The 16,715-nt window shown below is 36.1% G+C and overlaps 1 protein-coding gene across 1 annotated transcript in view; it reads left to right on the forward strand.

Moving 5' to 3' along the window:
* LOC138694441 (dual specificity protein phosphatase 14) overlaps positions 1-15,524 on the forward strand; it is a 65,308-nt gene extending 49,784 nt beyond the window's left edge. The window contains exon 3 of the mRNA XM_069818150.1: positions 14,398-15,524. Coding sequence (XP_069674251.1) covers positions 14,398-14,727 — 330 coding nt within the window. The 3' untranslated portion in view covers positions 14,728-15,524. The remainder of the gene's footprint in view (positions 1-14,397) is intronic.
* Positions 15,525-16,715: the final 1,191 nt, after the last annotated feature.

Here is a 16,715-nt window from a genome sequence, read left to right on the forward strand (position 1 = left end):
GTTGTTGAGACAGGTTTTATAAACAAAACACCTACAGTATGAAGTAGATTTCCATAAGGTTTCATTTATATCCAAATGTAATCCTATTAGTGCACCATTAGCGCCATATCAACATTTTATCGGTTATAAATTATCCGTGTACTTCTATAAAAGGTCAGACTTGTACATCAGAAGCACATCTTTTTTTAATTTATAATATAAAATTTTTATGTACAAGTCTATAATTTTTTACATCTCAGACATAACATTTTTAAGTATTTAATTCACAGTTAAAAAGTTTAGTAATGTTTAATTTTTAAATAATTGCTATATGGCAAAAAAATTTCTTATAAGAAAAAAAACATTTTATACGCAGTTTTGGAAAAAGAACTAAGGAAAAGACTAGTGGAATACTTTGTGTGGAGTGTGGCATTGTATGGGGGAGGAACATGGACATTACGACGAAGTGAAGAGAAACGAGTGGCAGCATTTGAAATATGGATATGGAGAAGAATGGACAGTGTGAAAGTATCAGACAAAATAAGAAATGAAGCTGTGCTCGAAAGAGTGGTTGAAGAAAGAATAATGTCGAAACTGATCAGGAAAAGAAAAAGGAATTGGCTGTGTCACTGGCTAAAAAGAAACTGCCTAGTAAAGGGTGCACTGAAAGGAATAGTGAAGGGGGAACAATTCGTGGCAAAAGAAGATATCTGATGATAGACAACATTAAGATGCATGAATAATATGCGGAGACGAAGAGGAAGGCGGAGAAGAGGAAAGATAGAGAATACTGGGCCTGTAGTGAAGGATCTGTCCTTGGACAGATCTATGAATGAATGAAAATTTATTTTCCTTTCTAGTTCTTTTTTATAATTTAAATGGAATTTGCAAAAATAATGTTTCCTGTCGTTGAGACGAATACTCCAAATCTCACTACCGGATCTTGTTTAGTTTGAAGATTTGATTAATTGTACATGTGATTGTGTTATAATTTCAATCTCTTCTTCAGTGTACATAATTAATTATTTTAAGCAGGTAACTTACTTTTATTGATTTCTCATACATACAAGTTTTACTACGAATTGTAGTTTCCCTTTCAAGATAATATTTTTATTTTCTCGACTGATATTTTCGTGATATACATAGCTGACAAATTTTCCCAATATATATACTCGGCTCAACTTGCACTGCGGAAAGACAAAGTACCTTTCAATGTGCAGACCTACACCTTCCGACATTTCGTTCTCCGTCCTGCAGTCAGCTTCTCTAAGGCATCGCCCTCCGCCCTATATGTGGTACCTAAAAGGTTACGTCCATTTTCGACTCTTCCCTCTTCAAAATTTTCTAGAACTCCTTCAGTGGAGTAGCGAAACCCGGAATGAGACAAGTGGACAACAGGCTTGGAGTTCACATATTCAGTTTCTCTCAGTAACCATTTCCCTTTCGTAAGGATGTATTTTCGCGTATCTTTTAAATTTCTCGTTCCATTTCCTCTATCTTTCAATTAAATTCAACACAATAATGAACTCTATAATCCGTCTTGAAAATTTGCTACAGTACCGGTAGTATTTCGTCCGAAAATACATTCTAATAGGATAGCAAATAATGTAATGGCTGAAAAGAAGTTGCAGTCATCACATACATTGCCTATAAATTTGTCCTCTCATTGGAATTGTATGTGCAGTGTTTTAAACTATTCGTAGGAGAATCAGCAGCGCACGTGACTCTTTGTAGAGTCTACAGGCAAAGCTGAAATTCCGAGCGTTTCAATCCAAAATAGTCTAGAGTATCTCTTTCTCTCTTCAACCTCACGTGCCAGAAAGTCAGAAAGAGATTCGTCTCGCGTGCCAGCGAGCTTAATGGGTCCTCCACACATATACATACACACAAACAAACTAAGAAGATTGATTTTCACTAACCTCTGAATCGGATGTGCTTTTGACGCTAAGTCATGCTGTTACCACCACGCAGATGTTATGCCAGTGCAGTGACCTGAACGGTTCACAACTGACCTCTCCAATCGCACTCGTAACTTACTTAACCCTAGAAATGTCTGCTTTTAAGCCTCTTGCATTGTAGGACATAATAGGAAGTTGTGGAAAATAATGACAAATTCCCAAATGTGTGTCGGGAATAAAATTTCTTCTTCCAAACACAATCATCAAAGTCTAAATTGTCAGACAGGTAAGTATAAAACTTGCTTTTGTTCAGTTTCACGATGATGATGATGATTATTATTACTATTATTATTATTATTATTATTATTATTATTATTATTATTATTGTCATAATCTCAATCGCATAAATTATAAATTTAGTTGCTACGCATAAATTTTCTGATAGTGTGTCGGTTATTTAGTAGCGAGATTCTTTCAAAAAAGGATTGAGGTATTTCATCTCAGTATATATTTTGATGTCGAAATATTGAATTTTTTAATGATGTCTACTTTTGAAATTACTATGGTATAATCGTATGTGTAGGCCTAATATGTTGATATAATTTTATTGTTAGTATTAGTATCACTATTATAATTGATATTATCATCATATAATATTATCTGCAATGTATTTAATATGCTCAGTATTTTTCTTTTCAATTGAATGCTTCAGAGCCATAGTGGGTCAAGCACCATTTATTAAAAACGGATAAAGTAAGAGTTAAAATTAAGTAGATGACAAAGTTTAATTAAAATTGATGTATCATTTAGTTTTAATGTGCGCACTTTATATTATTTGCTATATGTTTCAATAAATTATGGTATTCACTTAATTTTAACCGTTGTTTTCTACGTTTTTTTTATATATGGTGCTTGACCCACTATGGCTCTGAACCCTTCAATTGTGAATACTATATGACGTCATAATCTGCTGTTATAAATTTTAATACGTACATTATATAATATATTTTGTTTTGTTCCTACACCTGTAAGATATACTGTTTTTCTCAAGAAATATAGCTCTCAAATAGGATGCTATTTGCTGCCAAAATATCCGATGCTGAAAATTACGTTATTGCAACGTCTATATTTATTTTCAGCAGGAAAAGCACATTGTTAATATTGTAACTACAAATTGAGCGGACACAAACTCAATTCACAGACGAGAATTGAAGATCTTAACTCCCTCTCTGTAGGATTATATGTGTCTTTATTCTTTTGTTTCTCTCTGTTGATTTAAGAAGCCTTGACGAATGTTTAGTTGCGAATTCTTTGTGTTATTGAAATTATCATATGGGTGATAATGAATTAATAAAATATCTGAAGATAACGTAAACCTGTATTTTGGTCTTCTTCTTTTAATCAATATATTTTGAGTATTACTCAATTTTTTATTGTGTTTATATAGACTGATTTACATAAACCTTACACTTTTCTTTATTTAGTTTTTTTAATTTATTGAATATGCCGCTACGAGTATAATTCACATGTAGGGGCTATACAAGGACACACACATATATATTGTACAGTAGTGGCAAAAAAAACCGGACCGATCCTTGTAGCTGATTTCAGAGCCTTGTTCACTCCAGAGCACGATAGACTGGTAACTAAGACTTTCGTGGTTCGAATCCTGCCTGGGAAGGAGACTTATTTTTGTTCCTTATTCAAATGTATTCCCAATACTTTTCGATTGCAGAGATATTTTACTACTTAATTAACTTATTATTCCCAGAACATGAATTTTACCAGCAATCGAAAAGTATTGGGAATAAATTTGAATAAGGAACAAAAAAAAGTTTCCTTCCCTGGCAGGATTCGAACCAAGAAAGTCTTAGTTACCAGTCTATCGTGCTCTGGAATGAAGAAGGGTCTGAAATCAGCTACTAGGGTCGGTCCGGTTTTTTTGCCCCTACTGTACATTGTAATTTCAAAAGTCATGGATCTACCGTCTGCGGAAAGTATACACTACCACAAGAACTCATTCATTTGAACATTGCAGTATTTAATTTTCCTTTCAAATTACACGGTTGGTCTTGAAGCTTCATTCACGCCACGCAGTGCTGTAGGAGTGTAAGTCACAAGATGGTGCAGCTGTTTCGCAAATTGCAACTGTCTGCTTGTTCATTATCGCTTTACGCGCCATAGCAATCTTGTAATCTTTGTCATTGTTATCGTCAATGAAGATGCAGTAGTAGGCCTGGATGACGCAGTCGGTAGAGTGCCCGAGATTGCGGGTTCGATTCCTGATATTTAAGTGAGCTTAAATGCAACAGGCTTACGTCAGTAGATTTACTAACATGTAAAAGGACTCCTCCGGGACAATATTCCGATACACAGTCGACGCTGATATGTCCTCGGCAGTTGCGAGTGTCGATCGTCGGATAAAACATAATTGAATTAATTAAGATGCAGTACACATTACAGCAGGGGTTCTGAACATTTTGAAGATTGTGAGTCTGCTCACACGCGCTGCTAAGTGAGCGAGCACCATGAAATCGAATAGGTTTAATAGAACTATATGAATACATAAATGAAATAAATACAATTTTAAAACACTCACCAGGGTAATAATGTCCTTGAATTTGAATGTCACTCAGAATTTTAGTGATGTCCACGGATAAACAATCCTACAAACGTAAATCAGTTAATCCTAATTGTGCTTTGTTCTTAAGATATTTCATAGGTGAGAAAGTTTTTCGCATAAATTGGTTTTCCTTATTATAGCCAGACATTTGAAAGGAACACTCCACATTATTTCTAAATATTTTTAATCTTCTGCACCTTTCCCCCAAAGGTTATGAATTGTTCCTTTTAAAACAAATATTTCAACTCTGACGAGGACTGGGGACCTATCAATTGAAGTTCCTACGAGCAGTCATATTCTCTTGAATAGTCTTGATTTGTCTGATTAAGTCCACACTGAATTTAAAGGGGTTATATTATTTATTTATTTATTTATTTATTTATTTATTTATTTATTTATTTATGTATTTATTTATTTATTCTGGTGTAGTTAAGGCCATCAGGCCTTCTCTTCCACAACACCAGGAATACAAATACAATAACAGAAATAAAAAGGAAAAAAAAAACACTATAAACGAAGTAAAGTCACACAAAAATATAGACATGTTGCAGTCACACCATGAAATAGGGAAGGTCTATTAGGTCGCTAAAATAGTATAATAGTATAATGGATGGATAGGAACACAATCTTTTCCGGCTGTACAACGAAGTTTGAATTGATAAAAGGACCTTAGGAGCGTTCATGCTCACGAATACATTTTTACTCGCATGGCGAGAGCACCAAACGTCATTAAAAGAGCACCATGGTGCTCGCGAGCACCAAGTTGAGAACGTCTGCACTACAACAACGGCTGTTCCTTGTGAAAAACTACTGGATAACAAACTCGGTCATAGCAACACAATGGACATAACAGAGAATTTTGGTACTCGAGACCATCCAGATAGAAACACAATGCACAAGTAGGAAACAATTATTGGATAGCTTGTGAATGAAATCGGCAAGAATTATTCGTCAACACTACTGTAGACGTTCGGGAATGACTGCAGCAGTCACTTCGCAGGTCATGTATTTATTTTTTTCATTTATTGTATTCCATGGTACTTACATTAGCACTGAAGCTTCAAGATGTGGAAGAAGTCAAGAGTTATACAATTTTTGGCGAGGTGAAGTGAAACTGAGGTTTTGCCATAGTTTACCTGATATTTGCCTTACTGTTTATAATCAAATCAGGTTACAGCCCAGGCAAGAATCTAACCCAAGCCCAAGCGCAGCTCTGCATCAGCAGGCAAGCGAGTCTGCCGACTGAGCTAGGCGGGTGGCTCTACAAAACTTGTAATGCATAGCAAGCACTTTCATCATTTGAGCTATACAGGTATTTGCAAAACACAGTAAGGAGATTAATTCAGTTGATAAGCATAAACAATTCATCAGGCGTCAGTCGCAGGAGACCGGCACTCGTACTCGATGTGTGAGAAAGCTGCTAAGAAGGCTAAAAGATTGGAATATTGTCGTCTGTTCCAGGTGACCACTGCTCAAAATCCTGGCATACTGCCTATTACCTGGTTCAGACGAGGCGTAGTTTCACTTGTATAACTACGTCAACTTGCAAAACACATCGATTTGGGACGCAAAACATCCGCATACCATCCATGAAGCGCCCATGCACTCAATGAAAATCAAAGTTTCTTGTGAAATATCAGCAGAGAGAACAGTGGATCCAGATTTCTTCGACGGAACAGCGAAGCCGCATAGTACCGACGCATTTTCATGTAATTCGTTGAGGAACTGAATGATACTACATTGCGATAATGGTACTTTCGACAAGACAGTGCCACTTTAAATACATTACATGAGTCCATGGCGCTGATTCAAAGCTTCTTGTACGAACACATCTCCAGAAACTTGTGACCACCGAGATCACCGGATTTTACCTCACCAGACCTTTTCTTATGGGGTTATCTGAAGGGAGTCTCGTGTCGTGGCATCGTAGTCTAAGACATCATGCCTAGGATTTTCGTTACGAAATGCGCACTGGTTCGTATTCCCATGGTAGAAGAAATTTTCTTATTAAATTTTGGCCAGTGTATTGGACCTGTGGCCACCAAACATCGTCATGCATTTGGGAAGCTACGATAGGTAGCGAAATCCGGCTACGACAACCAGCTATAATAGCTGGAGGGATCATCTCGCTAATCACACCATACTTCCGTTCTGATTGGATGTTCGTTCACCTCTACAGAAGCATGTGGACGTGTTAAAGGGTTCTGGCGCTGCGGATTTTTTTTAATCTGTAGGGAAGATTCTACAGTATACGTCCTCGAAACATTTGAAGAAGAACATTACGAGCGAAATCAACATTATTAATAACGAAATACTCCAGCGAACGATCAGAAGCATGGACTGAGGTGTTCAACTGTTCCTTGAGGCGGAGGGAGGGCATTTTCTGCACCTAATGTTAAGGCAACGTAATCTCACACAGATAACCTACTGTACATTTAAGACGCAATACAATGTTACTAACACCAATCTTATTAAAATAAACACATAATTAAAAGAATGAGTTTAAAAGACTCTATAAATGTATAACAAGCTTTGAAGTTTATCAGTCCCACTCGCATAGCACCTTCTTTTGTTCATTTTCGTAAATCCCAACAATGGACCGTTCCACCGGCATCACGTACCTCCTCGAACTTGGAAAACAAGAATATTTTTTGCATTTACTCATCTTGTTTCCACCTCTATCCATAAAGTCTATAATCTGACTCCCTTTTTCTCGCGAAATTTCATATTTCCTTGCAGTCGCATTTATAGTCTTCTTTTGTTCTTTTACAGCTATGTATACGGAATTCATTGTGTTTTCTGTAAACTGTTTACTTATACTTCACCATGAATGTTTAGAAGGAGATATATGGTAAGAAATTGAACTATCTGGGCACTCCTCTTTGGAAGTTGTTTCTCTGCATGTTTCTTTTGTATTTGAAGAGCCGCTCTTTGTTGCACTACTGTCACACCAAAGGCTCTGTTCCTCATTAACAGTGCAATTACCTTGTTGTTGTTTAGTCAACTGCCCGAAGATAGGTCTGAACCTCACAAGTGATACCAAGAAGGCACCGATTATGAAGCAACTAGGCCAGGAGGTAATAGGGTAGGGTCCCCAGTTCCTTTCCCCGTCCATTTGTATATAACGCAAAAAGATATCATACAACTGTTCAGCAAAGCGTCTGTCAAAACTGGATGACTGTATAACGACGAATTGAAAATCACGCGAAACTTTCTCTTTCAGAATTTCCACAATAGCGTAGGGATTGTAACCGATGCGGTCTGTAAGCCATAGCTGTACTACACATTTATGTAAACACTGCCGTCTCAAGAGAGTCTAGCAAACCTACCGTGATCTATCACAATTGCAACGGGCCAGAGCATTCTAGTGTTGGAAGTTCAAAAAAATCCGTATATACAGACGTCACGCCGTACATTGGTGATTGACGAGTTACGTAAGTACAGGGCATTAATAGTACACAAAACGTTAAAAATTAAAACAAATTAATGTGTCTTACATACGATTGCGAAACGTAATACGCAACGTTTGGACTTTTCCTACCAACTGTTACCTTCTGTGAACGTGTTATGGTAATTGGAGGCGAGAATGTGATAGAGTTCCCTTGTTAGTTTTAAATACACTGTATCTCCTTTGACAAGCACGCAGTGCACTTGGAATCTCATTATAAAACATTTATGTATTTTCAAATTTCAACCTAATTTTAGACACATGTTTTCATAAATAGGAAAATACAGAGTGTTCGGATGCGTATGTGACAAACTTTGAGATATGATAGGTAGGTCAGATGGAACAACTTTTGCTTACAAACCCATATCCGGCGACGCTCCAGGACGAAGCTACATACCATTTAAGCAGCGAGTTTTTCCCATGTTAGTTTTGACTCATCCCTTGCATGTATTTAATGCCTGAAGTACGGCAACCTGTTGAACGTATCTCCATCTTTGATTGCGTAATACTAAGGGGTTTCAGTACTTTGTGTAAACATTATTTACTAGTTAGTTCTTCAACGTACCATTAGGTTACGCTAAAAGAATGCAATACGTATGTATCTTTGCATAAATATTCATTCATTTTTCTACTGTACTACGTAACTGTTAAACTTCCGTTAGTTTTAAATGTTCTTCATTTTTATTTTTGTAAAAATGTACTGACTTGTAATCATTTGTAAAGTGTGTAGTGCATTTGTTATATGAAAAATTGTACGCACTTGAATTGTAAATGAAGGTGAGATGAAAAGAGTCTCCTCAACAAAACAGTAGTTATTTACTCGTTCCACGCATTCCACTCTGCAAAGGAGAAAAAACTAATTGAATAAAAGTCATGGGTGAAACTATTTTCAAGGCGTGTATCTTTGTACTGGAGCGTTGCAGAATATGGGTTTATAAGCAAAAGTTGTTCCATTTCACACCTCAAAGTTTGTCACACATTCACCGGAATACTCTGTATATTACTGTGATTACAATCACCGAATAGCAATGTTGTGCGGATTTATACAAAATTAGGTATAAAGAAGAATATCATTCATAGAGCGATAAATAATAGAATTTTTGAGAACCTCAATAATATAATATGCAGTATAATGTAGTATGTTTTATTTTCGCTGGCAGAGTTAAGGTCACAAGGCCTTCTATTCCACTCAACCTGTCTTAACCAATACAGTAGTGACAAAATGTACTAATGATTCTACAACATTAGGCAATAGTTAAATTTCAATGACTATCATAGTACATTCATTTAATTTCATTTATTTGAGAGATAAAGGCTATGCGAAAAAGTAATAATTTATGAGCTAATATGATTCAATTCAATCGACATCCAAAATATATAGGATTATAATTGAGTTCGCAAGTTATTTAAATGATGAAAATTAACTGAATGTAGTTTATTGCAACTTATGCTATACGTACGTATCAAAATCCAAGTATAAAATAGGATATATCGTTATAATGGAAATAATATGAATGTAATGGAATTTAACCATCATATAGGCCCATTTTATAGTCTGCATTATTTTATATTAATTTCTTCAAACCCGTCAGACAACTTTTGTGGTTTCGAGGTAAAAAAAGTCGTGATTAATTTGACAGACTTTTACTTAAAATGGTGATAGTACATTTGTTGTATAATACGTAGCTATTAAGCATAGTTTATTAAGAAAATACATACATACACACGTGCTTAAATTGTCGAGATAGAATATTAATAAAACAGTTATCTGGAATAAGTTACAGCTGACATTGTTCTTATTGCGTTTGTGAATTCATTTATTACACTGGTGGTATTTCTTTAATGCTTTTTATATGTGACAAGAACCCGACAACTGACTGAGCTGATACTAAATCTTACTTACCCCTACTTGTTTCTAAGTCCAAGCAGCCAAGACTGAATCCTAGAAAGTCTCTTAAAATAGACCACGACTCCTTCCAAGCAACTCACCTTATTCAACAGTTTTACGAGCCTGGTAGAAAAATTACGAGGCTGAAAACAATGGAAGAGCGGCTTTCAGCAAAGTCCAAAATACCACATTATTTAGTTGGACCTCATTCAACACAAAACCTTCAGGACGGAGATTCTTAACCTTTAGATGCTCGTGCGCGGTATTGGTTGCCAAATCACGGCAGTCCTCTGCATATTATTCCACTAACTTCATTATGTCACTCAGACTACAACCATCTGGGGCCAATATGATGACAGTGTGATCACATGAACAGGTTTTGGGCACAGAAGAGCTTGTTATTTTTTTGCTGATGAATTTGACCTAAATCTTCTGTTGTATATAGCCCAATACAGCTACTGATGGAATAACAAAATAATGGACTTCTGCCTACAGTGATTGATATAGTACAGAGTGGAGTGATGTTGAATAACTCTCTCTTTTACTGGAAGACGTATTTCTTAGTCTTCCTTAACGATTTTTTTATTTGGCGTAACATAAACAAAGAATTTTAGTGGTGCATGACGTATACGTTTTACTTCTATCGTGAAAATAATTGTTTGTAGTCTGGCATGTGTTATGATAATACACTAATAGCATTATTTAATATAATGTGTATTATGTAATGCTGATAATGTAGCACAATGTAATTACTTTACTACTATTTACTATAACATAATATATTCAGAAATGGTAATTAATTGTAATGGTGATAATTAGTACAAATAATATTAATTTGTTCGATACAGCTAATGTAACTGAGACAACTCATATGAATAAGCCATGTCCTAGCAGACTCAGAAGAAAGAAAATTTGGCACATAATTTGTTTAATAATCTGCAAAAAGATAAATATGTTTAACCATAAAAGTTGAAATTGAATTACAAATTCTCCAGATTAATGGTTGGGAACAGTCTATGAAAATGGATTTTATCAAAATTACATTGTAAATACTGGAGGCATTGTTTTAATATTGTTATATTTTTAGTGAATAGTACGAAACATCACCGTAACTGAAACGTGTGGCAACGGTAGGAATTTATCCACTCACGTAACTGAGGTGATAGGCTGGTTTGCTTGATAATCAATAGCTGCGCTTGGGCATGGGTTTGATTCCCGCTTGGGCTAATTACCTGACTAAGTTTTTCCAATGATTTTCCCAACTCTATGACGAATTCTAGACGCTACCTCCCCAAATATAGTCTTGCTATCAGAAATTCCATCGATTCTCAATAACATAGAAGTTGATACAGTGTCGTTACATAATCGAGAAAAATGAAATTGCTAGGAATTATCTCACGTACTGAAAATTCAGGAAGTGAAAAATTAAGTATTTTGGATCTCTTAAAAATTTATTTTCACGGAAACGAACATTTTCAGTATAATTGATAAGACAAAGTAATTTTTACTTAGGTTCTGTTTTTCAATTGGTCTGCATTCTGTGGTCAGAATTAGTGGAAAATTGACGGAAGAGTGATGATGATAATGGTGATTATTATTATTATTATTATTATTATTATTATTATTATTATTATTATTATTATTATTATTATTATTATTCAAGTGAAATAAGTGTGTAGAAGATTTCAAGAAAGCCGAAGGTCGCGATGCATGTCGCTCATCAATAATGCCAATGTTTCTCAAGTTATCGCACTTGAGAATAAGCGAATTTCTGTGGACACTATTATCACTACATTGAACATTAGGTTGGATCTGGACATGACTTCATTCAAGAGGCTCTCAAATATAGCAATCTTTCCTCCAGATCAAGGCAGTTGATGGATGAACACAAGTTGAAGTGTGTACAAGTTGCAGAGCTTTTTTGACACAATACCATGCTGAAGGTGAATGGTCTCGTGCTCGCATTGTTACCGGAGTTGAAACCTAAGTTCATCGTTATGATCCAAAATAAGAGAATAATGTACATAAAATGACAGCAATGTCCTCTTCTGTCAAGGAAAATTTCAAGTCGGGTCCTTTGCCGGAAAAATTTTGCTGTTTTATTCTGGAATATGAATGGACCACTTCTCGAAGAATGTCAGTAAAAAGAAGAGACAGTTAACACAGCAAAGTAGTATCGTGCTCGGACAGCAACTGAAGCTGCAATTTTCAGTCGTCGTGGACTTGTGTTCAAACCTGTTTGATAATGCGCGACCACATACTGCTGCTGCCTCTGTTGTCACCACCAATAAACTGAAATTTGAAGCTTTGTAGTCCGGACCTCACTCCAAGGCAAGTTTAAGGGCGCACTTCGAAGACGAAGATTTCACATCGACGACGAGATGAAGGAGGCGGCGCATTTACGATTTTAACAGAAATCGAAACATTTTCTTTTGGAATATAGAAGTTTATAGAGAATTGTAAAAAGTACAATAAGAAAGACAGTGACTACGTGGAAAAATAACATATTATTTGGATATGAAAATATACGACATGCATCTTAATTTGTATAATTAATAGTTGAATGACCTGCGTGTTTCGTATCTCGTTGGTAAAGTTGGAAGTTTCTTGGTTAATTATATTGGCAGAGATATTTGTCATAATATATTCCGCATAATTACATTTTTATTTCTTCGATTTTGCCTACATTTGCTATAAATTGTGCAAAATATCGTAATATAATTCTTACTATATTTTGTGCCTTTTAAATGGGCCTGTTTCCTCCAAATTTAATAATACTCTTTTTTTCTCCATTGACGGGTATTTGACTCTACATCATTTACTCAACCATCCTCTTCTAGGAACGACGCACGGAATCTGTAGTTATTTTCGTCGTTACTTTGTCATTTGCCTGTTATATAGTTTTTTATTTAGATACAAATGAAGAGAGCCACCGGCGTAGCTCTGTCGGCTAAGGCGGTTGCCTGTCGATCCGGAGTTGCGTTCGGGCGCGGGTTCGATTCCCGCTTGGGCTGATTACCTGGTTGTGTTTTTCCGATGTTTTCCCCAATCGTCTCATCTCGCCAAATACCATCTCGCTATCACCAATCCCATCGACGCTAAATAACCTCTTAGTTGATACATCGTCGTTAAATAACCAAGTAAAAAAAAAGATACAAATGAAGAGCATAAGGAACAAACGTGATAAGTCCAAAATAATCGATTTTCTGCTTTATGTGCCATGTAATAGCTCAGAGAGTGTAGATTTATGTACTTAAACTATACAGAATAACAACCTCTAGTCCAAAGAAATTTGAAGAATGATAACTCGAAGACAATACAATATAATGGGTCTTGAAACTCTTAACTTGCTCTCATCTAAAAACAGTAAAACGTGACATGATGTGTTTCCCTTGTACTTTACAAATGTATTTCCAAACTTCAAACCATCGAATTTAGCCACCAGATCCCCTTGTAGTTACCTATCCTAATACTTAATTTGTCTTCTTGTTGATTTTATGCCTCTTAAGTCTACGTCCATAAATAATTCGTGATATCTTACAGATGATGTCCTCTATAGATTGTTTATTAATTATTTAGCAAGATAATATTATTCATTCAGTTCCGATCCGTACAGTTATGTACAATTGTGTTAATGTACTAGTCGCCTGGAATCTGAAGCATAGCGGCCGTTAGCTTCGTCTGTAAAACAGAGAGTGCGCATGCGCGAGCATATACTACCAGTACTGCTTCTACCCACCGCGTGACGTCACTCATGCTTGCAGATCCCAGGCGGCCATTGTTTTATTGAACTCGTAAATAAAATATTTTTCTCCATGAAAACTTTGATACCATACATTTTAGTTCCTTTTTGTGAAAGCATAATTTCCTCGGTTTATCAACATTTCTTATTCCTACTTCCTGGCATTGTAAAGATATTTATAGAAGTCTTGTTACATCTATTCCTTGTACAACCGCATAGCCTTGGTAAGACATTGGTCCCTGGGAATGGCAACCCCTGCAGGCCGGAGGCATTGAGGTTGGCAGCCCCACCACTGTGGTCGCCCTGCACAGCCAGCGGGCATTTTAATTCCTGAGGAGCTCCTAAATTAATAACTTATGGTATATTAAAGTGAACATACATCAACTATGAACATGAGGTGGGGCTAGACGCAGCCGCTATTCCGTAATCACCCACTGAGATTGCTGCAACGTTGTCTAGTTGACGAAAGGCGGTAGTTTGCTGTGGCGAATATGTGTAATATGAGACAGAGAAAGGAGCTACTATCTTCCGTCTGTCACTCTCGTTGTATCTCTCTGACAACAGTGCGCCTCAACCAGCATTCAATTGACTTATCCCATGTTCAGAGTTCTTTTGTGTTCGCTATAGATAAAATTAATTAAGTTTCAGAGAGGAGTTGGGTTACGACCTATGTAAGATTTCTGGAGAAAGCAAGTTTAACATTCCTAAGTGTATGTGTGTGCGTGCGTGTGTGTGTGCCAGACACGTCTAAATTTGATAACGACTATGTCTTTCCTTGTTATCTTTGAGATCAGCCTCACACCTGTTCTTGTGTTGCAGACTCGATGTGCGGGGGGCAAGACGCTGGTGCACTGCGTGGCTGGTGTGAGTCGCTCGGCGTCGCTGTGCCTCGCATACCTCATCAAACACGAGAAGATGCCGCTCAGGAAGGCGTTCCTACACTTGAGATCGAGGCGCCCATCCATCAAGCCCAACACGGGGTTCTTCAGCCAGCTCATCGAGTTCGAACGACGGTTGTTCGGCGCCGCGACGATCAGCATGGTGCACAACCCAGCGGCCGGGGGCCTCATACCCGACGTCTACGAGGCGGATTACCAGAACATGTTGTGGTACCAGCAACATTACAGCAGGAACTTCGGGAGACATTGACTCAACAAGTCATCCGACATTCGCGGTGATCTTGAATTTTGATTCGTGATGCGAATTAAAATATATGCTCGGACTGGACAACTTTACAGCATGAAATAATTGTATATTTTGTGTAAGAATGCTACTCCAGAATATTCTGTTAAGTGTCGGTAACAGAGTGCGAAAATGATTGAGAAAAGGAACATTTGCTGCCTTACTTATTCTCTATTCGATCCGAACATACACATACATATGATCTTACATGAATACAACTCAAAGAAATACGATTCATTACAATTCAACGTAATTCAATAAAATAAAATCCAATGCAATACAATTCAGTACAATTTAAAAAAATTCAATATATAAAGCAATATAAGGCAATGCATTTTAGTACAATTCAAAACTATTCATTACAATACAGTGCAGTTGAATAGAATGCAACTACAAAAACATACTTACTGTATCGTAAGACTTGATAGTTTCAAATATTATAGACTGTTTCCAGTTCAACAACTCGTATGATTTTACTTTATAATGTACTTCATATGAAGACGAATAATCTCATTCCCTAATGTTTACATTATTTTTTTTTTCAAGTTTGGTGTTATAGTAGATCATTTTACAACACTAGTTACTATATTTAACATATTGATAAGTGACTTCTTCCTGAAGAGAACAATCAAAGTGCTCGAATGTTCATAAATAAGAGTTTGATTAACTCGCGATATGACCAAAGATGTTAAAGCGAGTATAAATAACAGCGAGGAAAAAAAAAGAGTTTAATCATGGTCTGTTTACAGACGATTTCAAACCGCCTGTGTGATCTCCTAACCTCAAATCTCGTTAATTAGTTGTATTGAAAATTGGTGATCGCTAATAATCAACATGAAGAGAAAGTTTTGTTCCAACACATTCATATGTATACAGACACATTTAAAGTAATTCTTCTTTATCTTTGAGCAAGTATTAAAGTTGTACTGAACCGTATTGAAACTGCAGAGTGCCTTCTATGAAAATAACAAACTCACACAGGCATGTTGTTCAGTAAACATTTGCTCTTGACTAGAATTATTCCTATTTCTCTGAGATTTTAAGAAAATGATAATTTCTAACAGTTTTAAACACAGCACTGTAAAATTTCTTTGTGATATTTAAGCTCCGATGTGCAAGACTTTGCCTCAGAAGCATAGCTATCACTTGGATAGTACATTGACGGTGATCACAATATTCTACTTTCACATTTTCATCGTTGCGTATCCGACTTTGATTAATGAATGCTATAAATGTATTGCGTAATTATCTAAAACATAGTCAGGATACAAATTATCTAAAATGTTTGAGCCACAGGGTGACTTGTTTGATAGGTAAAGGTGGAAAGCCTTAGACGTAAAAGTTCATCCTAATCCATTGAAATTTTAATTGTTTTTGACAGGTAGTTCCTATAGTTCAAGTTTCTGAATATAACTAAATTATTACGATTGTATTTTCGAAATCATATTATTGGAAAAGAATTCAGTGTTACTGTATTAGAACAGAAGATGGAAATTCTGCGTACAAGATAATCTTGATACCTTTTGGCGTTACTAGTTTCGTATTTTGATTGGAAACTCCATATATCTGAAGAAATTATTAAACCTTGATGTATTTTATACCAGAGAAGTCAAAGCGCTTGTTTTACATGCTCATTTTACAAGCAATACAAATCCAACAAGGTTCAATTTTTATGTAAAGTACATCGCTCTTAAGGAAATGCTGTGCGGGTTCTTGACAGCACACAGTGCAGGCTTTTTGATATCTCTGTCTTATACGGAGAATGTTGAATAACGGAAATTAAATGGTGTAGCATTTGTAGTAGCACTACTGTATTCTATAAACTTGTTCATTTATGCACAACAAGAGTTTCATTGCTATATAACAAACACAAAAGAAGACAGCAAAAGACATCACTGAACTTGAAAACCAGGAAAGTGTGCATTACAAATACGAACTATTGTGGAGAGAAAACT

Source organism: Periplaneta americana, chromosome 2, assembly GCF_040183065.1.
Source record: "Periplaneta americana isolate PAMFEO1 chromosome 2, P.americana_PAMFEO1_priV1, whole genome shotgun sequence".
Taxonomy (NCBI): domain Eukaryota; kingdom Metazoa; phylum Arthropoda; class Insecta; order Blattodea; family Blattidae; genus Periplaneta; species Periplaneta americana.